Here is a 23,309-nt window from a genome sequence, read left to right as displayed (position 1 = left end):
GGCTAATTTTTGTATTTTTAGTAGAAATGGGGTTTCACCATGTTGGCCAGGCTGGTCTGGAACTCTTAAGTTCCAGTGATCCGCCAGCCTTGGCCTCCCAAAGTGCTGGGATTATAGACGTGAGCCTAGGTTGAATGTTTTGACACGTTATAAAGTATTACCTTGAGAATTATTTAGACTTACAGCTGTGACACAGAAAACATTCTGACTCATGCATCGGGGAGTGAAAGGAAGTTCACCAGTGAATCTGTCAATGAACGTGGTCTGAAGGCACCTCCCTGCGGGCCAGGCACAGGCTTCCAGTAAAGACAGAGGTGCCAGGAGCTCTGTTGAGAGGTCTGTGCGTCAAGGCTCTCGCCTGGCTACAGGTTATGATGTTGATGGCTTCCAATGCTCCAATATTTGTAATAAGCTGATAGATTCTAACACGCCAATACCACACCCGGGGACACCTATTTCTTATTATGGGTTCAATACAGTTGAACAATGAAATCCAAGTTCAGTTTCATTTGTTGAGACAGGGTCTCACTCTGTTGCTCAGGCTGGAGTGCAGTGGTGTAATCTCAGCTCACCATAGCCTTGACCTCCTGGACTCAGGTGACCTTCCTGCTTCAGCCTCCCAAGTAGCTAGAACTACAGGATGCCACCATGCCCAGCTTTTTTTTTTGTATTTTCTGTAGAGATGAAGATTCACCATGTTGACCAGGCTGGTGCTGAACTCCTGGGCTCACGTGATCCACCCACCTCAGTGTACCAAAGTGCTGGAATTACAAGCATGAGCCCTGGTCTGGCATGAGTTCAGTTTTTTGTTTGTTTGTTTGTTTGAGACAGAATCTCCCTCTGTCACTCAGGCTGCAGTGACGCAATCTCGGCTTACTATTACCTCCGCTTCCCGGGTTCAAGTGATTCTCCCAACTCAGCCTTCCGAGTAGCTGGGACTATAGGCGTGCGCCACTGTGCCCAGGCTCCAAGTTTTGTTTTGTTTTGTTTTGTTTTTTTCCTTTCTTTCTTTTTTGAGACAGAATCTTGCTCTTTTCCCCCAGGCTGTAGTGCAATGGCGAGATCTCAGCTTACTGCAACCTCCGCCTCCCGGGATCAAGCGATTCCCTTGCCTCAGCCTCCCAAGTAGCTGGAATGATAGATGCCTGCCACCAGGCCTGGCTAATTTTTGTATTTTTAGTAGAAACGGGGTTTTACCATGTTGGCCAGGCTGGTCTCAAACTCCCGACCTCATGATCTGCTCACCTCGGCCTCTCTGGCCGAGTGCAGTAGCAGCCAGCCCCTGCCAGACTCCGGCCAAAGCTGTCATCACGAATTGGCAAGGCAGCAGCTCAGGCCCTGGGCTGGGGACCATCGTCCCCTCTCACAGTGCACACGGTGCTGGCCTCTGGGCTGTGTGCCTGGCCACGTTATTTCAGTCAGGCCCCTGTGCTGCAGATGTGGAGACTGAGGCACAGAGACAGATGTGGAGCTCAGATCTTCACCGTACTCAAGTCCCTCCTACAGTAACCACAGGGCTGCTGCCTCCAGGTAGTGCGGAGTGGGAATGGAACCCAGAGGGCCTGCCCTGTGGGGCCAGAGCTTTGTGAGGCTTAGCTGCGGCAGCCTGGACCGACTCCGTCTTTCCGAGCGCCTCTCTAGCCCTGAGGCTGTGCGCATGTGTCTCCTGACCTCAGCACAGGCATCAAGTTCAACACCATTGTCTACCACGTAGTTTTTTTTTTTTTTTTTGAGACGTAGTCTCACTGTCACCCAGGCTGGAGTGCAGTGGCGTGATCTCAGCTCACCGCAACCTCCACCTCCCGGGTTCAAGCGATTCTCCCGCCTCAGCCTCCTGAGTAGCTGGGATTAAAGGCATGTGCCACCATGCCTGGCTAATTTTTGTATTTTAATAGAGACGGGGTTTTGCCACATTGGCCAAGCTGTTCTCAAACTTCTGACCTCAAGTATTGGCCCGGCTCAGCCTCCCAAAGTGCTGGGATTACAGACGTGAGCCACTGCGCCCGGCCTGCATGGTCTTTATTGTAGCAGCATCTCTGCCCTATCACTGTCGCAGGCAGGCTGGTGGCTGGCGGGGTGGTCTTCAGCAGCCTGCCTGCTGAACCCATGTGGGCCAGCAGATGTCCTTCTCTGAGCCCTTACCAAGCACACCAAGGGGATGCCCCCTGACAAACATGCGGCCTTGACATTTGGACACAATGCCCTAAATGCCTCAGCCACCAGCTGCCAACTGCTATAAAGAACCCAGGGAGGGAGGCGGAGATTGCAGTGAGCCAAGATTGTGCCACTGCACTCCAGCCTGGGCTACAGAGCAAGACTCCGTCTCAAAAAAAAAAAAAAAAAAAAAAAAAAAAAAAAAAAAAAAAAAAAAAAAGAACCCAGGGAAGAAGGTATCAACTGGCAGTGCACAGCCCCACAAGTCTGAACCTGACCCAGAGTCACAGCAAACATTTCTGCATGTTCTGATTTTAAAGTAAAATCTCCTACATGCAACTTAATTTCTTCATTCTGGTTTCGATTTCTGGCAGGTTCCTCAATGTGGTTTGAGATTTCAAACCACCAAGGAGAAACGCCCTTGGCTGAGGGCAGGTGTGTGGCCCAGGGCCCCTGTGAGGCCCCTGGTGCTGGCACAGCCCCGCTCAAGCCCCTAGCCTCCCTCCAGCCTCTGCATGCACTGTGTCCTCTCTGCCTGGGACACCTGTCCCTCACCTCCCAGTGGACACTGCTCAAGCTTCCTGTTCTGCTTATGTGGCCCTTCCCACTGGAGCCACCACAAGTCCCTGGACAGCAGAGGCCAGAACTGCCCACATGGTACCACAGAACACTCCAGCCTGTTCCCACTGTGGCCCCTGAGCAGGAGGGGCATGTCAGTGCACTCTGTGCACACAATGTAAAGGACAGTGGCTGTGAAGGCCGGCAGTGCCACACTCCGGGGCCTGGGGAGGAGGGGTCTTGTGGCTGTGAATCTGACTGCAGAGGAACAGAGTAAAAGCTTTCCAGGCAAGACAACTGGACACGTATGAGGAGGTCATCACAGAGGTCACGTCAAACACAATTCTGCCGGTATAAAATACAAACTAGGCGGCTGCAGGTATCTCCAACGATCAAAAACATATTCGAAAAGATTCCACCTGACAGGAAGGGCGTCCCTGCCTCTCCTAAAGGGTCTGGCCCCAACACAGCAGCGGGTGCCCAGCTGAACCACTTCTGTCCTCAGATGTCACCACCTAGAGGGACCACGTGACTCCCACCTGCAGTCACAGGCACATTCTCCAGCTCGGCGAGGCAGGCTCCTGACACCGAATCCAGAGGATAACCTCCTGTGTTCACTCTGTGAATTGTCAGAACTCAGGTCTACACAGACGCCAATCTCTTTTCAGGCTTCACATTTAACTCAATTACAGAGTTCAACTAATTAGGGGTTTCTGGAAAGCAAACTAAAAAACAAAAATTCCAGCCAGGCGTGATGGTGGTGCACACCTGTAATCCCAGCTACTTGGGTGGCTGAGGCAGGAGAATCGCTTGAACCTGGAAGGTGGAGGTTGCAGGGAGCCAAGATCACGCCATAGCACTCCAGCCTGGGTGACAGAGTGAGACTCTGCCTCACACACACACAAAAAAATCCAATTAAAAATAATTTGTCTTTTCTTTTCCTGGAAAGGAGCAATTGAAAGTTGGAGACAAAAAAGTAAGCTGTTAGCTGTGTCTGACTTTATTCCATTCAAGCTCTTCTCAGCCTGGTGCAGCTGTGTGGCGCCAAGGAAGGGCCGAGTGACATGAGCACCACCTGCCACGCAGTTGGTAGCGTGGAACCTTCCATGGGTCTGACAGATGTGTCATACAGAATGTAACTTCTAGCCAATGATGGGCAAATAATAATAATAAAAAAGAACGTAACTTCACCCCAAATGAGGTCTTTTGCCCAGCGCTACTGGGAGGTGATCTCTGGGCACTTAGAATGTCACACCTAATGGGCGTCTCGGTTTACATGGGGTCTGGAACCAGTCCTAGGTTGGGGCTTTGGGCTATGTAGTTTCTGCTCGACCTGCAGAGGGGCTCGAGATGGAGGTCAGTCATGTGGGTAGCCAGCTGTGTCTTTATGACCAAGTCCCAGTAAAAATGCTTGACACAGGGTGGGTGCGGTGGCTCACGCCTGTAATCCCAACACTTCGGGGGGCTAAGGCAGGCAGAGCACTTAAGGTCAGGAGTTCGAGACCAGCCTGGCCAACATGGTGAAACCCCATCTCTACTAAAAATACAAAAATTAGCCAGGTGTGGTGGCGTAAGCCTGTAATCCCAGCTGCTCAGGAGGCTGAGACAGGAGAATCACTTCAATTCAGAAGGCAGAGATTGCAGCGAGCCGAGATTGCACCATTGCACTCCAGCCTGAGTGACAGAGTGAAAACAAAACAAAACAAAACAAACTCTGGACACAGAGGCTTCTCTGGTTGGCAATGTTGTCAGCGTCACCAGGAACATGAGTGCTGTCTGCAACTCCACAGGGAGGAGACAAAGGAAAGTTCTGTGTCTGGAACCGTCCAGATCACCTCAAGTGATCCGCCCACCTTGGCCCCCAAGAGGCCCCATATACCTCTTGCCTTGGTTGATTTTAATCTGTAGCCTTGCACTGTAATAAATCATAACTGCAGGCGTAACAGGCTGAGAATGACGGCACGTGAGGGTGATCTTGCGGACTTTCCCCAAACCGTGCAACAGGGTGGACCCTGAGGTTGTTTTCCCTCATAGCTTCAAATTTCGTTAAGAATATCAGAAATATCCATTAACTACGCCAATTTTGTATCCAAACATCATGTTGGAAATTATTGCTAAATGGAGGCAGCTTTTCTTTCGCTTTTTTTTTTTTTTTTTTTGCAACAGGGTCTCACTCTGTCACCCACGCTGGAGTGCAGGGGGGTGATTATACCTCACTGTGGCCTTGGCCTCTTGTGGTCCTCCTGCCTCAGCTTCCTGAAGAGCTGAGACAACAGGCATGCACTACCACACCTGGCTAATTTTTGTACTTTTTGCATAGGCGGGGTCTCCCTATGTTGCTCAAGTTGGTCTCGTATTCCTGGTCTCAAGGGATCCACACACCTCAGTCTTGCAAAGTTCTGGGATTACAGGGGTGAACTGCCATGCCCAGCTGAGGCAGCTTTTCAACGACTATCTTTCTTGACTTGATGTGCCCTATGTGATGTTTTCCTGTGCAAATCACATTACAGTGAGTGGACAGACCCACACCTGCTGTGCTTCCAGCATTAAGGAGGCTTCCTATTTTTTTTTTTTTTTTTTTTTGAGATGGAGTCTCGCTCTGTCACCCAGGCTGGAGTGCAGTGGCGTGATCTCCACTCACTGCAAGCTCTGCCTCCCAGGTTCACGCCATTCTCCTGCCTCAGCCTCCCGAGTAGCTGGAAATACAGGCACCTGCCACCACGCCCAGCTAATTTTTGTATTTTTAGTAGAGACGGTGTTTCACTGTGTTAGCCAGGATGGTCTCGATCTCCTGACCTTGTGATCCACCCATCTCGGCCTCCCAAAGTGCTGGGATTACAGGCATGAGCCACCGCGCCCAGCCAGGAGGCTTTTTTTAATAGTCATCTTTGTTGTCCTACTTATAATTCCAACATAAGTTACTCCCAGTCTAATGGGCAACCCCCAGGTCTGTGAATCCATCCATTCCAGGAAGATGTGAGGTTAAATTGAAAACATAAATCAAATCCCTCACTGAGGCACCCTCCCACATGGGTCCCAGATAAGACAGGAGCACTGCTGTGTGACTGAAATGTCGGTATTCTTCTCAAAACAGGTCTCAAAATCTCCACCACAATTGCACGTCCTGAAACAGAACAGTTTCGATAAAGCAGTCACTTAGCAGTAAGAGTTAGGATTTGGGTTTTTTTTTTTTTTTTTTGAGATGGAGGCTTGCTCTGTCGCCCAGGCTGGAGTGCAGTGGCGCAATCTCGGCTCACTGAAAGCTCCGCCTCCCGGGCTCATGCCATTCTCCTGCCTCAGCCTCCCGAGTAGCTGGGATTACAGGCACCTGCCACCATGCCCAGCTAATATTTTTGTATTTTTAGTAGAGACGGGGTTTCACTGTGTTAGCCAGGATGGTCTGGATCTCCTGACCTCGTGATCTGCCCACCTCGGCCTCCCAAAGTGCTGGGATTACAGGTGTGAGCCACCGTAACCGGCCTTTTTTTTTTTAAATAGAGACAGAGTCTCACTATGTTGTCCAGGCTCATCTGAAATCCTAGGCTCAGGTGATCCTCCACCTCGGCCTCCCAAAGTGTTGGGATTACAGGCGTGAGCCACCATGTCCAGCCTGTACTGTTGTGGCTTTTTTGGGACAGGGTGTCACTCTCGTTGTCCAGGCTGGAATGCAGTGGTACGATCATGGTGCACTGTAGCCTCAACTTCTCGAGCTTAGGTGATCCTCCAACCTAAACCTCCCGAGTAGCTGTGACTATAGGCAGGCACCACCATGCGTGGCTAATTTTTGTATTTTTTGTAGAGATGGTTTTTCACCACATTGCCCAAATTGGTCTTGAACTCCTGGGCTCAAGAGATCCACCCACCTCGGCCTTCCAAAGTGCTGGGATTACAGGCATGAGCCACTGTGCCCAGCCGGAAGTTTTAATTTATTGTATGATTTATCATCAAATCTTATACAGGCTAGAAGACTGACTGTAGCAGCTGGGTGAGCCATTTCCTCTTTTGTCAGATGATATACAACTAAATATGACCCTAAGAGGGCTCTTTCTGTGAGTCTAAAATGAAAAACAAATGGACTAACACAGACATACATTTTTGTCTGAAAATATTCAGGGTCTTAATAGGTTGAGCATGCTGTTTCTGTCTTTTTAAAAACCAAGGTGTAATGGAATGCAGAGAAGCGTACATATCTCATGTGTGCACCTTGGTGCATGTACACATCATATACACGTCCAGATCTACAGAGAGAATATCGCCAGTATCCTAGAAGGCTCATCATGTGGCTTTCCTGCTAATTCCCTTTCTCAAGGTAAGCACTGCTTGGCAGCCATCACTGTGGATCAGCTTCTGACTCTCACAGAACTGGAGGCACACAGTAGGCCCTCTTTAGCATCTGGCTTCTTTCACTCAATAACATGTAAGCTTCTTCCAGGTAGCAGTTTTCAGGTAGTCTGTTTTCACAGCTATTTGGGGCCCTGTACAATTACGCCCCCACGGATCCATGCCCCTGTAGATGGACACTGGGCTGATTCCTGTTTTGGGAGATTATGAGCAAAGTGGCTATGGCCATGTCTGTCTGTGTGGACATGTACTCAGCTCTCCTGGGTAGAATGAGGGCTGCAGGTTGCTGGGTCAGAGGGCATGTACAGGCTGAACCTCAGAAAATATTGTCTTCTGCAGTTTGATGGTTAAAAACAAGCAAAGCAAAACAGAAGAGACCGCCAAAGAGCTGCATACTCTACACGCAGGGTGTGAGGTCAGACTGCTTCAGACTTGCCAGCACTGATGGGCATTCGGCCATTCTAGGGCGGGTGCTGGCGCAAGTCACTCTGGTTTTAACGAGCATTTCCTTGAAGTTGTGATGCTAATGCAATGATGTGAGCACCTTTCCCTACACTGATGAGTCCTGGGATGTCCTGTGTAAGGAGGCATCTGTTCCCGGCTCCTGCCCAGCTTTAAATTGTGTTGTCTTTTCCGAATCTACGAGGGGTTTTCACTGTCTCCATCAGCGTGTCCATTAATAAACAGATGTTATTAATTTTAGTGAAGTGTAATTTCTCAATTGTTTGTGATTAGTGGCTTTTGGCTTCTGTGGAAGAAATCGATGCCTATTCATGAAGATTTTCTCCTGTGCTTTCTTCTAGAACTTTGTTTTACCTTTCATGTTCTTACATCTATAGTCCATGTCACGTGGATCCAAATGCATGGTGTGTCTGTGTGGGGGGGGCGGGGGGTCAGGGCTCATCCTCTCTACGTGGATACCCAGGAGACCAGTGTGATGGAGACGCCCGTGCTTTCCCCACTGCACTTCAAGGACCTTCTTCAGGTTGGTAATGTTAAGTTTCCCTCACAAGAATATCATTCCAAATAAAACATGGGGAGGGTCTGTCATTGTCATTAGATTTTTGAAAATTCAGGTTTTTTTTGTTTTTTTTTTTCAGATATTGTCTCATTCTGTCACCCAGGCTGGATTGTAGTGATGCAATCTTGGCTCGCTGCACCCTCTGCCTTCTGGGTTCAAGCGATTCTCGTGCCCTTCCTCCCGAGTAGCTGGGACCACAAGCACTCATCACCACGCCCAGTTCATTTCTTTTTTTGTATTTTTTGTAGAGATGAGGTTTCGCCATGTTGACCAGGCTGGTCTCAAACTCCTAACCTCGAGTGATCCGCCCGCCTAAGCCTCCCAAAGTACTGGGATTACATGGGCCACCATGCCTGGCCCGTATTTTTAAAAAGTATTCTGTATTTATTTTATTTTTTTAAGAGACAGGGTCTCACTCCATCACCCAGGCTGCGGTGCAGCTGTGTGATCACAGCTCACAGTAGCCTGGACCTGCTGTGCTCAAGTGATCCTCCCACCTCAGCCTCCCGAGTAGCGGGGACCCCAGGCGTGCGCCACTGCCCCCAGCCGTATCCCACACTTTAAGTAAGTTAAGTCCTCCACTCACTTTCCTCTTTGAGGACTTAGCCTTGGAGTTAGGTTTGTAGATTAGAGTCAATATTTTTTTTTCTCAATACTGACAATACATGACATTTTCAGATCTGGCATTGAATTTCAAAGTCTCTTTTCCTTCATCATCTGTTTCTCTTCCAATAATAAAATAACCTTTTTTTTTTTTGAGACAGACTCTCGCTCAGGCTGTAGAGCACTGATGTGATCTTGGCTCACTGCAACCTCCGCCTCCCAGCTCCAAGAGATTCTCCTACCTCAGCCTCCTGAGCAGCTAGATTACAGGCGTGCACCACTACACTCGGCTAATTTTTGTAGTTTTAGTAGAGAAGGGGTTTCACAATATTGGCCAGGCTAGTTTCAAATTCCTAACCTCAAGCGATCAGCCCACCTCAGCCTCCCAAAGTGCTAGGATTACAGGCGTGAGCTACCGCGCCTGGCTAAAAGAACCTTTTAAAGCAGTATTTGTTTTTGGAGTTGAAGTTTTGCTCTGTCACCCAAGGCTGGAATGCAATGGTGCAATCTTGGTCCATAGCAACCTCCACTTCCTGGGTTCAAGTGATTCTCCTGTCTCAGCCTCCTAAACAGCTGGAATTAAAGGCGTGTGCCACCACGTCCAGGTAATTTTTTTTGTATTTTCAGTAAGGACAGGTTTTCACCATGTTGTCCAGGCTGGCCTCGAACTTCTGACCTCAAGTGATCCTCCCACTTCAGCCTCCCAAAGCGCTGGGTTGACAGGTGTGGGCTACCACGGCTGGCCTTACACAGTAATTTTTACCCATTTAGGCACTCCAATTGTTACCATCCTCTAAAACCTCACACTTGGTAAGATTCTCTCCAAACCATGCATGTGGGCTCCCTTCACTCTCCCCTCCAACAGATACAATTCCCCCACCCTCTGCTTCATGACTAACAGCAAATTGTTACTTTAAAATCAAACAGTACAACCTCCCCATTGCGGGGACAGCGGTACTGGCCAGTGTGTACCAGGAAGTGAAATAAGACCTTGGAGAGTGGAAGACCGGGTGAGTCCTGGGCTAGGCATGGGACTTACACCCCTTGCTGGCTCCTGCCCAGCTCTGTGACCTGCCCTGGGCTGGCAGAAGGTGCACACACCTCCCCAGGGAGCCGGTGAGAACATTCCTTTCTTCTTATTTAAATGGTGCTCATATAGAGTCACTCACGGAAACGAATATTAGTAAATGAAAAATATATAAATGGCACTCATGATCCACCAACACGTTATGATCCACCACTGCGCCGTGGCCACAGCTGGAACCACATGCTGCCTCATATACGGGACATATCTGTGAGGACAGCGACCTCCAGGCTTGGAGCAGAGCCTGGCAGAGAGCAGGAATGTGGCCACCATCTTACCAACACAGAGACAGCACGGGGAGCCTGGGAGCGTCCAAGGACAGGAAAGGGCTGCCACTTTCTCTGCTCTAGACACGCCAACCTCTTGTCGCCATCCTCCTGGCCACACGGGCAGCACCCATTACTGCCACATATCCTCTCATCCCACCTTGCCTCTTGAGGCCACCAGGCCACAGCTTTGGCAGAGCCTCTCCGCCTGCTGTGGCCTCTGCTGGTGCACCCTCCCAAACCTCCCATCTCTCAAGGCTCTGTTGCAATGTCCCCTTCCCCGAGACCTGCATCCCTGCCTCTCCTCTCGACCACATGTGACATTTCCTCTCATCACGGCGGAAACACGTGTGCTTCCCTGTTCCTGAAAGTGTGTTCCTCAGGGCCAGGCTCAAAGACAGAGATTCATTCAGTGTTTGTGGATAAGTGAAAGAGTGAGCGGCCCAAGCCTGAGTGTGCAGGGTCAGAATGCAGACACCAGGGCTGCTCCCACAGGGACCCATGAAGGCCCCGCCCACCCTGCCTCCTCGCTTACCTGTCCTTGTACTTGATCACGGCATCCACAATCTTCTTCATCTTCTTGGTGAGGTTGGGTGGGTTCGGGGAGAGCTTCTCGGCAGGCGGCCGCCCACGCTTCTTCTGCTTCTTGCTCTCGTCGTCCTTGTCGCGGCTGCGGGTGCTGGTGGTCGGGGTGGAGGAGCCGGCATCACTGTCTCGCTTGCGCTTCCGTGACGATTTCTTCTGCCGGACCTCCTCTTCGATCTCCTCCAGCGTACCCTCCTCGATGGCCTTCAGGGTCAATAGTAGTAAAATAGGACAGCCAGCACCCAGGTCGACAAGCAGAGGCCGTGACGCTATCCTGGGGGCCGGGCTGGGACACGGAGGAGGGCCCCCGCACCCGCTCTCCCTCTAGTGTGGCTGGCTTGGGGCATAACACACACTGGACTCTCAAGAGGTCCCTGGGCTGCAGTGAAAGACCAGCACGGCCCCAGCAGGCACCCCACCCAAGCATGTCCTTAAAACACTAATGGTTGAATTTCTTGACCAAAAAAATAACTATCTTCTCTGTACAGAGAAGAATGTGCTCCTGAAATCCCTTCACCCAGGAGATGTTGACACCTCTGTTCCACACTCTCCCCATCTATTTCTTTTATTTACTTATTTATTTTTAGAGACAGGGTCTCGCTCTGTTGCCTAGGCTGGAGTTCAGTGGCACCATCACAGCTCACTGGAGTCTTGAACTCCAAGGGCTCAAGAGATCCTTTCACTTCAGCCGCTTAAGAAGCTGGAACTACAGGCACGTGTCACCACACTCAGCTAATTAAAAAAATATTTGTAGATATGGGGTCTCATTATGTTGCCCAGGCTTGTCTTGAACTCCTGGTCTCAAGCAATGCTCCCATCTTAGCCTCCCAAAGTGCTAGGTTTACAGATGTAAGCCACTGTGCCTGGCTTCCATCTATTTCTTCTTTCATATATCTATATATATAATTATTATTATTATTTTTTGGAGATGAAGTCTCGCTCTGTCACCAGGCTGGAGTGCAGTGGTGCAATCTCAGCTCACTGCAACTTCCGCCTCCCTGGTTCAGGCAATTCTCCTGCCTCACCCTCCTGAGTAGCTGGGATTACAGGCGCCAGCCACCACACCCAGCTAATTTCAGTATTTTTAGTAGAGATGGGGTTTCAAAATGTTGGCCAGGATGGTCTTGATCTCTTAACCTTGTGATCCGCCCACCTCAGCCTCCCAAAGTGCTAGGAATACAGGCGTGAGTCACCGCACCCAGCCTATTTTTAAATTTTCTTAAACATGGGGTCTTGCTACATTGTCCTGGTTGGACTTGAACTCCTGGGCTCAAGTGATCCTCCCATCTTAGCCTCCTGAGTAGCTGGGCATAAAAAAAAAATTATTATAAATCATATATAACATAAAATTTACCATGGAAGCCATGTTCTATTACACAGTTTAGGGGCATCAGGCGTGTCCCCAGTGTTGTGCAGCCCTCAGCGCCACCCACCTCCAGAACTCTCCCCACCTTTGACGCACGTGTGCAGAACTGAAGGCCACGCTGGAATTGTAGCCCACGTGCCACACTGCTGGCTGTGTCATGGATATCTTTTCCTGTAATTTTCTACAACAAAATTTTTTAATGTCTGTTTAGTGTTTCAGTGCACAACGTGCCCTAATTTAGCCTCCCCTTGTTCTTGGGCATCTAGGTCATTTCCCTTTCTTTCTGAGACAGGGTCTCATTCTGTCGCCCAGGCTGGAGTGCAGTGGTACAATCTCGGCTCACTGTAAACTCCGACTCCTAGAGGTTCCAGCGACTATCCTGCCTCAGCCTCCTGAGTGGCTGGGATGGCAGGTGCCCACCACCACGCCTGGTTAATTTTTGTATTTTTAGTAGAAACGGGTTTTCACCATGTTGGCCAGGTTGGTCTTGAGCTCCTGACCTCAGGTGATCCGCCCACCTTGGCCTCCCAAAGTGCTGGGATTACAGGCATGTGTCACTGTGCCTGGCCATTTTTTTTTTTTTTTTTTTTTAAATAGAGACAAAGGTCTTGCTATTTTGCTCAGGCTGGTCTCAAACTCCCGAGCTGAAATGATCCTCCTGCTTTGGCTTCTCCAAGTGCTGGGATTACAGGCATGAGCTGCCAGGTCTGACCACCTTTTTTTTTTTTTTATTGTTGTTGCTATTTTAAGTAATGTATTGACAACTGACATTGTTTAAGACAGATTCCCTCATGGTAAAACTGCTGAGAAGAACATGAATATGAACAACATTAAGAGAATCCCCAGGTATTAATTCAATGGTACTAACTAATAACTTACCCCAATGGTTAAAAATGCAGTCTAGGTAGCCAGGTGTCTAGGGAATCCCAGAATTGGAAAAGGAAGGAGGGCCTGGACCCAAAAGCTGGTTGTTCCCCTCACGCCGAGGCTGTGCCAGTGAGCTGGGCACTGTGCCTGGTGCTGAGGACACAGCAGTGACTCAAACCAGCCGGGGCCCTCTCCCCTACCCTTGAAAGGGAGATGGTGATCAGATGGCAACATCCCACAAGTGGGGTGACAAACATGTCAGGTGCCAGGAAAGAGGGAAGAGAGAGACACCACAATGATGGAGCAGACGTGTCTTAAAGGAGATGAGAAGCTGAGAGCCTGAGGGGCCCAGGAGGAGGGAAGGCATCCAGGCCAAAGGAGCAGCATGGAGGGCACAGCAGGCAGGAGGCACCGGGAGAAGTCCCCCTGCAGACCCAGGGCAGAGCAGCAGGTGCCCCCAGACTCATGTCTACCTAAAACCTCAGAATGGGACCTTTTTTACAAATGAGGTCTTTACTCTTGGGATTAAGCTTTAAAACATGTTCTTAAAGGAGACAGAAGGGGACACAGAGAAGTCCCCATGAAGACAGAGGCAGAGATGGGGTGATGCTGCCCCAAGCCAGGAGGCTTGTAGAACCATCAGAAGCTGGAAAAGCCAAGAAAGGGTCCTTCCCTAGGGCCTCGAAGAGAAAACAGCCCTGCCCACACCGTGGATTCAGACTTCTGACCCAGAATGGACAGAAAATAGTTCTGTTGCTTTAGGCTGCCACAGTCATGGCCATTTTCGATGGCGGCCATAGGAGCATTTTGAAGGCTTTGAGTTCACTTGGCAACAGACGTCTGCCAGAAGAGTGGTGCCAATTCCAAGGCCACCAGTAGTGGGGAGAGCATGTTTTGTATAATATTTTTCACAACTGTGAATTTGAATATAATGTGTAATAAGATGGGCTCAATGGGAAAAAACAGTCTCTTCAACAAATGCTGCTGGTACAACTGGATTTCCACATACAAAAGGATGAAGATGGACCTCTACCTCACATCATGTATAAAATTTAATTCAAAATGGATCTTACATGCATCTACATGGAAGAGCTCAAACTATAACCCTCCTAGAAGAAAAGACAAGGGCAAGTCTTTGTGACCTTGGATATGGCAAAGGTTTCTTTTTTTTTTTTTTTTTTGAGACGGAGTTTCGCTCTGTCGCCCAGGCTGGAATGCAGTGGCGCGATCTCAGCTCACTGCAAGCTCCGCCTCCCGGGTTCACGCCATTCTCCTGCCTCAGCCTCCCGAGCAGCTGGGATTACAGGCGCCCACCACCACACCCAGCTAATTTTTTTGTATTTTTAGTAGAGACGGGGTTTCACTGTGTTTGCCAGGATGGTCTCGATCTCCTGACCTCATGATCCGCCCGCCTCAGCCTCCCAAAGTGCTGGGATTACAGGCATGAGCCATCGCGCCCGGCCGGCAATGGTTTCTTAGATACGACACCAAGGCACAGGTGAAAAAGAAAAATCAACTGCAAGTACAATGAAACACTTCTGTGCTTCAATGGATATTGAGGAAGTGAAAAACTGTGCAAAACGGAACAAAATATTTACAAATGATATCTGATAAGGCACCTGTAAATAACTTACAATTCAATATTAAGATAAATATATTTTAAATTTGGGTAAAGGATGATGTGAATAGACCTGTCTTTACAGAGGATACACAAAGGGCCAATTAGCACATGAAAACATACTCCACACAGGGCCGGGCGCGGTGGCTCAAGCCTATAATCCCAGCACTTTGGGAGGCTGAGACAGGCGGATCACGAGGTCAAGAGATCGAGACCATCCTGGCTAACACGGTGAAACCCCATCTCTACTAAAAAATACAAAAAACTAGCCGGGCGAGGTGGCGGGCGCCTGTAGTCCCAGCTACTCGGGAGGCTGAGGCAGGAGAATGGCGTAAACCCGGGGGGCGGAGCTTGCAGTGAGCTGAGATCTGGCCACTGCACTCCAGCCTGGGCGACAGAGCGAGACTCCGTCTCAAAAAAAAAAAAAAAAAAACATACTCCACACCATTAGCCATCAAGGAAATGCAAATCCAAACCAAACTCAGATGGCACTTCATACCTGCTGGGATGGCTAGAATCAGCGGGCGAGGGAACAGCAAGGGTTGCTGAGGATGCTGAGAGAGGAACCCTCGTACACAGCTGGTGGGGCTGTGAACTGGCACAGTCACCAAGGAAACCAGGCTAGGGGTCCCTCAAAAGGTTTAATAGAGAATGTGACGAATCTGTACGAGGTAGGATCATTTCACCATCAAAGAATGAAGCACGACCACCTGCTGCATCACGCGTAAATACGTTAAGTTGCATGAAAAAAAGCCTGACACCAAAGCATCCTACACTGTAGGACTCCACTGACAGGAAACGCCCAGAACAGGCAAAACTATACGGACAGAAAGTACATCAGTGGTTGCCTGGGGCTGGGGAGAATCAATGAATTAACAGGAAATGGCAAATCGGGGCAAGGCTTCTTTGGGAGTGACGAGAATGTCCTAAAATGGACTGTGGTGATAGATGCACAACTCTTGGATACACTGAAGACGACTGTGTCATATACCCTAAAAGGGTGAATTGTATGGTATGTAAATTACACCTAGAAAAATGTGTACATAGAGCATCCGCATATGAACTGATCTTAAATTTAAAAGGCACTCACTGCCTCAAATATGCAAGGCTGAGGCGGTCGCGGTGGCTTATGCCTGTAATCCCAGCTACTCTGGAGGCCGAGGCGGGTGGATTGCTTGAGCCCAGGAGTTTGAGACCAGCCTGGGTGACACAGTGAGACCCTGACTTTACAAAAAATTTAAAACTAGCCAGGCGTGGTGGTGTGTACCTGTCATCCCAGCTACTCAGGAGGCCGAGGTGTGAGGATCACTTGAGCCCCCCAAGAACTGGAGGCCAGCCTGGGCAACATAGCAAGACTTTGTCTCTATTGAAAAAGAAAAAAATGCAGGGCCGGTGACACTCATACAGCAGTCAAACAGCTCTGCTGTCACACAGGTCTGCGGCAGGGCTCACACTCCGTCTTTTCAGGGTTTCTCTTCTGGGTCCTGGAGCGCTCTGCTCAGGAGGCTGGCTGGGGAACAGGATGGCCTGTCACCTGGGCTCCTGGTGTGTTTCAACAGCGCCCTCTGGTGCACAGCTTGGCAGGCAAGCTCATGAGTCTGGGCTGCTGAGGTCCCAGGAGGCGCCTGGGGCTGCCTGGCTACATGCGCTAGGCCACATGGCTCATTCCTGGGTATGGCACTTTGTACAGCATAGCCAAAAGCTGCCACCTGCCTTCTCGGAATTGTTACTTCAGGACATTTTTATGACACAACTTCATGGATGGAGTCTGAATCATCATCTCCGTAACTCAGAGCCCCTGAGATGGGAAGGGGTTTGATTTGTCACCGTAACCCCAGTGAGGACGTCAGTGCCAGGCACCTGTCACAGTGTGCCTTAGGCTGGGAAGGGTGGGTCGGGGGAGGCCCCAGGAGCACCGCATGACTGACTCAGACATCTGTAGCTGCTGTTGCAGGGCCAGGTGCCATCTGCTGAGAAATGGCCCTCATGTCAGCTCCACAAGCAGCTGCCAGCCCTGTGCAGCGCCTGCCAGGTTCAGAGGCCCTTAGGGGCTTGCCCGCTCCTCCCTTCCTGTGATTGAGTCTCCCCAGCACATGGGGGGGACTTGCCCAAAGTGAGGCTTCCTGGAGCCGGCAGTGCACCGCTTTGCAGGGTGCCTCAATAGTCCATGATTCACCCTTGTGCCTCCCTCTTGGCAGGTACTGGGAAAGCCAGCACTCCACTGAGATCAGCGACATGATTTTTAACCTCGGGAGGAGGTAAACCCTTGTACTTGAAAAACCAACCATACCCAGCAGCAGGTTTTGAGCTGCTCAGGAACTATGGGTCCTCCTTGCATTCTAAGGAGGAGCCAGAAGGACCTAACCATCCCTGGCCCAAATCAGAAGGCTCTCGGCTGTCTGCAGAGCCTGGCCAGGAGTGGCCCAAAGGGAACGTTTTGGACCCAGGCCTGAGTCCTGGCGGTGGGCCCTCTGTCTCCCCAGCCCTGCTTGGCACTGGCCTGCGGGGCCTGCCGGGCCTCTCCGGCATGTACCTTGAGCCACTGCTTCTCTGTCAGTGAGTCGCTGTAGTCCACCTCCTTGCGGTGGCGGGAGCCGCGGCCAAACATCTTCTCCTCCTCCTCCTCACAGGTCAGGCGCTCCACCTCCGCATCATCCTTGATGATCCACGAAGGGAGCTCATCCTCCTCCATAAGGCGCGGCTTCCGCTTGGGGTTGCGGGCCTCCTCGCGCCTGCGGTCCAGGTCCATGCGCTGGTGGGTAGGGAGGCAAAAGGAGAGGCATCAGCATGTGGGCACCAGGGGCACACTAGAGCCAGAACGCCGGGCTCAGAAGGGCCTTTCTCTGCCCGTGGGGACCCATGCTGCTGCAAGAGTTAAAGAGCAGCTCTTCATTGTTCGGTGGCTGACCCGGCCTGGCTACGTCCGACCCTGACTAGGGGCTCTGCCTCGGGAGGTAGAGGAAACTTGAAAAGATGGAAGGTTGCACAAGAGGGCTGCAGACCCCAGCAGAAGGGCAGCAGCTGCACGGAACAGCGCCAGTGAAGGCATATGGCCTGCGGGCCAAGAGGCCCCTGCTTGGGTGCCTTACTTCCTGTTTCCCACCCAGGGGCGAGGGGGCTCTGCGACTGACGGTCTGGTCAGTCCCTTGGCCTTGGATACGACAAACTCCCTCTGAAAGGGAGTGCATGAAGCCCTGAAGAGCCCGTTAGAAAACAGAGCCGGTGGGGCAGGTCTAGGGTCACACACAGAATGGCTGGGTGTGCATCTTGCCCTCCGACGCCATGCTCAGGAGACTGGGGGTGGAAGATGGGTCAGGCTGGAGGCATGAGTGGGCTGCACTGTGAGCTGTCCCCAGTTCCCTGACCTATTGGGGACCCCACCATGGGCACTAGGACCTCTGCTTTGCTCCTGGTGGCGGCACGGTGGGATGCCTGAACCATCCTGTCCAGCCCGCGGTGCTTACCATAAACAGATCAAACTCCTCCTCGTGCCGGGCGATCATCTGGTTGACGGTCTCGTCGTCAGGCACCTCGTCTTCCTCCTACAAGATTGCAAACTGTCAGCGCCGCTGCGGAGGGGCCGGGGTGGGCGGCTGCCAAGCTCAGAGGTGAGCGGCGGCGTCCGTGGGAATGAGCTGGTGGTCCCGGCACGGCTGCGGTGGATGGGGACCCACACGGCAGCGAAAGGCACACACACGCACACGCACACGCACGCTCCGTGGGACCAGGGCCCTTGCTGGCCGTCTCAGCCGAGAAGCCGAGGATTGAATGGGCATGGAGACTGAACTACCCCTCTCACCTTTAGAGGTGGCTCCTCCAAGTCGGGGTTGACGCCCGCTGGCGGAGGGGCAGTGTGGGCGAAGCTGGCACTGCCGCTGCCCGTGCTGCAGTGTCTGCTCTGTGGATAAATAGAGGACTTCAGTCTCCAGGGCTGTCAATCCGGCGTCTTTCACCAGCAGTTTAGGAAAAAAAACCACTTCAAAGAAAAAGCAAGTACTCATCCTCTTTCCGTTCAGCCCACACTCCCTTTACTCCAAAGGGATGCAAAAAAAAATAAGAGTGCAAAAAAGGTAAAAAAACAAAAATGAAAGCCGCTCATGCGTCCACCATTCACGCTGGGGAGGGGTCGGGGCCGGCGCTGGGCTCACCTCATCCTGCTCCTCATGCTCCAGGATGGCCTGCAAGAAGGCACGCCGCTCGTGGCTGGAGGACTTCTGGTCGAACATGCCAGCCTGGATCACCTTCTGGTCCACGTTGAGCTTGTACTTGGCCGCGGCTAGGATCTTCTCCTCCACGCTGTTGACTGTGCAGAGGCGGAGCACGCGCACCTCGTTCTGCTGCCCAATGCGGTGGGCTCGGTCCTGCGCTTGCAGGTCCTGGGGGAAGAGGTGCCAGTCAATCCCAAAGGAGCCCAGGAGGTCATAAAAGGGAAGGCGGCCTCCGATACTAGCTGGACAGGTGTGTTGTGAGTACCACTCTCAGACTGGCAATTCTGCCCAGCCTGATCTGCCGCTGCATGAAGACAGAGCTGGTGGAGCCTGGGCCCCATGTGTCCCTGGGGGGAAGGGGGCTCTCATCACGTTCCTCCAGAAGTGCCACCTTCTACCTTACTGGGACCCAACAGATACTCGGGAAGAAAGCACCAACCCCCAGGGGGTTATATCCCCAAGCAGCTCCTGTGGCAGTGGCATGGCTCCCCACAGCATGGACTTGCACAGTTGAGCACCATTTACAGGATGTGGCCAAAGCCTGGTGGCGTTGTGGCAGCGCTTGGTTTGGCTGTGGGCCCTGCCACTCTCAAAATGCACACAGAACTGGAACCAGGTCTCACCTCTGTGAGCCTCAAAACTCCCTCAGCTGACACGGGGCCCATCCCGTGGCTACTGCGTGGCTTGAATGAGTGAATAAGAACCAGGAATATGGCCCAGTGACTGGTGCAGTCAGCTCCCGACAACGCGGGTGCTGTGCCTGGGCTTTTTTTCTTTTTTGAGACAAAGTCTCGCTCTGTCGCCCAGGCTGGAGTACAGTGGCGCGATCTCAGCTCACTGCAACCTCTGCCTCCCGAAGTTCAAGCAATTTTTCTGCCTCAGCTTCCTGAGTAGCTGGGGCTACAGACATACACCACCATGCCTGCCTAATTTTTGTATTTTTAGTAGAGACAGGGTTTCACCATGTTAGCCAGGCTGGTCTCGAACTCCTGACCTCAGCTGATCTGCCCACCTCGGCCTCCCAAAATGTTGGGATTACTGGCGTGAGTCACCATGTCCGGCCTGGGTTGTCAGTTTTATCATCACCCCAGCACAGAACAAGGAGGCTCCCACGAAATCCTGTCTGTGGGCCCAGGAGCTGCGGGACCAGGCTGAGTACCAGTGATGCTTCCAAAACTGAAGACTGGCACCCATGGGGTGGCAGAGGCCACAACTGGTGGGGACCAGGAGTGCCTTGTGTCTGCCGCTCAGCCCTCCTGCCCTGTCAGCACACTTCCTGGCAGGGCCAGCCCTTCCCAACGCGCCCCAGGCCCTGAGGTGCAGCCTTTGTCTGCTGCCGGCCTGCCAACGGGGAGGCACAACCCAACCACCTCTCAGGAAACTGGCTGGTCACCAGGGTCTGGGCAGAAGCTACACCCCAGCCTGATCGTAAGAGGGCCATCAGTGACCACCAGGGCATTCACCCATCAGACGGGTGACAATTTACACACTGAGAACGCTGGTGCCCTCACGCTGCAGGGAAGGGCAGGGCACGTCCACACCCCAGCGGCGGGAGTAAAACCACCTTGGCAGAAGCAGCCAGAACATGAAGAGGACAGTGCCTGGGCGGAGCGACGCCATGTCTGAGGGCCGAGCAGACCTAGGGTGCGCACAACACTCCGACAGAAAGACGGACCCTGCGGGGCTGGTGAACAGGCTGATCAACAGAAAAGCCGGACGCCTGCCAACCACCAGAGTTTGAGAGCAGATGTCCTGGGGCGGCCATCTGCCGGGACGCCTGGTGGCCAATTAGACGGCCGGGTGGCTTCCGATGTGCACTCGGTAGTTGACACCCACTGCTTGGTGGAAGAGGCACGTGCTAGACCACGCCGCATCTGTGTTAATCTCAGCACACACATGTGCGAAGGCAGACGGGCTGGCAGAGGCTCAGTACAGAGCAGGGTTGGAGAGGAAGGGAAAAGGGACTCCTGACCATGTCACTGGTGTTTGCATATTAAAAACAACAAGAACCTATTAGTCTTATAACGAAACAGAGAAAAGCTGTATGCATTTTCAATCTCTCGTAGCTATGTAACAGCATGACCTGGTATCCACCGACGCTGAGGCCCATGAGGGGTACACGGTTATGGAGCAAGAGAAGGAAGTAAACGAACTGGCATGGAGTTCACCCCCAATTTTGCCTGAACAAGTGCCAGTGTGCCCACTCACAGGGCACGCTGCAGGGGCCGCCCCACGGTAATGGCACAGATTGATCAGGGTACTTTCCACCTCCTCCTCATTGGTGTCATTGCAGGATTTAAGAAAAACCAAACCGACGGATGGCTTATACACTGCTTTCCCAATCACAGGGAAAGGCTGTTTGTATTTTGGGAAATAGGAGGACCCCTCCTCTTTTCTCCCTGATGACCTATGGAGATACAGGTGCAGATCCTCCCAGCTCCTGGGGTCTACCACAATGTGGAGGAGACTGGAGGACCCTCAAGCCAGGGCCCGTGTCTCCTTGAGGTTTTGCAGGCACCCCTTCCTTCTCCTCGACCTGGGGCCCAGCCCGCTTTTACCTGGTGAGGATTCCAGTCGCTGTCGAAAATAATCACAGTGTCCGCCGACTGGAGGTTCAGGCCGAGCCCCCCGGCCCGGGTGCTAAGCAGGAAGATGAAGTACTCGGAGCCGGGCTCGTTGAAGGTTTTCAGCAGCATGCCCCGGTCCTCTGCCTTCGTGGTTCCTGACGGGCACAGAGGAGAACAGGGTCAGAGAGGTGACCTCAGGGGTAGAGTGGGAACCCTGCTTCTGAGAGCAGGCGCAGGATCAGCGCCTGCCAGCACCCCCAGATCCCCGGCTCTGCACTCTCCACACAGGCCCGTGGGCCACTGGCGAGTAACCGGATTTCCAGTGTTTCACCAAAAAATCCTCTCCACACATCCCAGAGATGAAAACAGGCCCCGCTGGGAGAACTAGAGGAGGTGGGCCTGGAGCGCAGAGCCCAGCACCCAGCTCACAGTAGGCCACAGCGTCAGCACAGCCACCACCACCACAGCCCTGGACTCTCTCCCGTACTCTGCCGCGTGCCACTCCATGGGGAGCGGGAGACACAGTGGCCGATGCTGGCAACACTGCCGCTCGCAACACAAGGGACCTGGGGATGGGTGGACAGTGACTGTGGGTGCACCTGCCCTCAGCCCTGTCTCAAAAGGTTTTGTGGTTCACAAAGATAATCTTCTACAGGTAAGAGCATGGGGACTTTATAAACGGGGCTCGTATCCTTTCTGGCAGGATCGGTGTCCCCATGCCCCAGAAAACCCAAGTCCAGGAGCCAGTGCAGGTCTCCTGGGTGACAACCAAGGATGCCCTCAGCGTTGTGGGCATTAAGGCAACGTCTACACTCCTTGGGCTGCTGGGAGTTCGGACAGAGGTGCCCTTGGAACACTGAAGTCATTTTGGTGATGAAATAAAAACCAGCCATTTCCTGCCACCAGCCTACATGTGCCCAGGCACAGTGTGGAAGCCCGTAGTAGCCTGGCCATCCGCCTGCTGTCCCGCCCTCTCGCAGGCTCCAGATGTGCCCCTGGTACCCCAGCTCGGAGGAGGGGCTGAGGTGAGGGGCTACCGGGCTCCCAGATGCCAGCCCACTCACGGGAGTTGCAGTCTCAGGAGACTTCACTGAGCTCCTACCCTTCCTCCACTCTCAACAGATTCTCTATCCCTGTGGCTGTGACCACATCACATGCAGAGGACACATCTGTAGTTGAACTGACCAAAGTCCTTGTCCTTATGGAGTAGCCACAAAGGCACTGGGATGGGTGGGAACTGGGCTCTCTCCTGGGGGAGTCAGGGATGCGACACAGATGGGATGGTCCTCAGGAAGCCTTGGCCCTCTCAAGGACGGGAGAAGCCGCTGGACAGACCAAAGGAGAGCAAAGGGTGGGGGGTGGCCCGGCCACGCGGACCCTGAAGGGTTCTGGTTTTCAGTCTCAAAGCAGTGGGAAGCCCCTAAGGATTAAGGCAAGCTGGGGAGACCCCTGCAAGACTCGTGTCTGTAGAGTGATCCTGGACAGAACCCCGGGGAGGACCTGTGGCTGGAGGGATGCAGAGAGCACATTCCGGATGGCACCTGGGCAGGTCGGCGCAGGTGGGGAACAATTAACTGGCTGAGCTGTGTCTGTCCCAGCAGCTCACGCTCGTGTTTCTCGTAAGCCCCGTTCTAGTAAATGTCACGGAGAACTCACTCCAGGGCCTCCCTGACCCACTGGGACTGACAGACATGTCTCACGTGCCCTGTCGGCGTCTCACAGCCTCTCCTCCCTGAGCTTCCGTGTGCTGGGGCAGGTGGGCACAAAAACACACACGGCGACCTCTCCCATCAGGGACCACAGGGCAGGCGGTTGGGCTGAAGGCCTCTCTCCGGCAGCTGCTGCTCCTGCCTGGAAGTGCTTGCTTCCCTCCCTCTGTGCTCGTCACAGAGTCTGATTCCAGCTCCAGGCCTGACCTGTGGCAAGGTGGCAGCCACTGGGCTGCTACAAATGGCCCAGCAATGGGCATGTGGCTCACAGCAGCCAAATGAGAGCCAGCCTGGGACCTGCTTTTGTTGGGGACACTGAGCAGGTAGAAGGGAAGCCAAGATGGAAGAAGGCAGAGTCAAGA

The 23,309-nt window shown here is 52.5% G+C and overlaps 1 protein-coding gene across 3 annotated transcripts in view; it reads right to left on the bottom strand.

The window, feature by feature from the left end:
- SMARCA4 (SWI/SNF related, matrix associated, actin dependent regulator of chromatin, subfamily a, member 4) overlaps positions 1-23,309 on the bottom strand; it is a 100,977-nt gene that overhangs the window by 9,984 nt on the left and 67,684 nt on the right. For 2 of the 3 annotated variants that reach the window (XM_025365715.1, XM_025365716.1), the window contains 7 exons: positions 21,230-21,393; positions 18,612-18,839; positions 18,263-18,361; positions 17,928-18,005; positions 16,997-17,215; positions 12,064-12,159; positions 10,563-10,816 (listed from right to left, as the gene is read on the bottom strand). In XM_025365715.1, the coding sequence (XP_025221500.1) occupies positions 10,563-10,816; positions 12,064-12,159; positions 16,997-17,215; positions 17,928-18,005; positions 18,263-18,361; positions 18,612-18,839; positions 21,230-21,393 (1,138 nt within the window). The remainder of the gene's footprint in view (positions 1-10,562; positions 10,817-12,063; positions 12,160-16,996; positions 17,216-17,927; positions 18,006-18,262; positions 18,362-18,611; positions 18,840-21,229; positions 21,394-23,309) is intronic. The other variant, XM_025365717.1, reaches the window with a different exon arrangement.

The sequence above is a fragment of the Theropithecus gelada genome, chromosome 19, assembly GCF_003255815.1.
Source record: "Theropithecus gelada isolate Dixy chromosome 19, Tgel_1.0, whole genome shotgun sequence".
Taxonomy (NCBI): Eukaryota; Metazoa; Chordata; class Mammalia; order Primates; family Cercopithecidae; genus Theropithecus; species Theropithecus gelada.
This window is presented reverse-complemented; position numbering and strand designations above follow the sequence as displayed.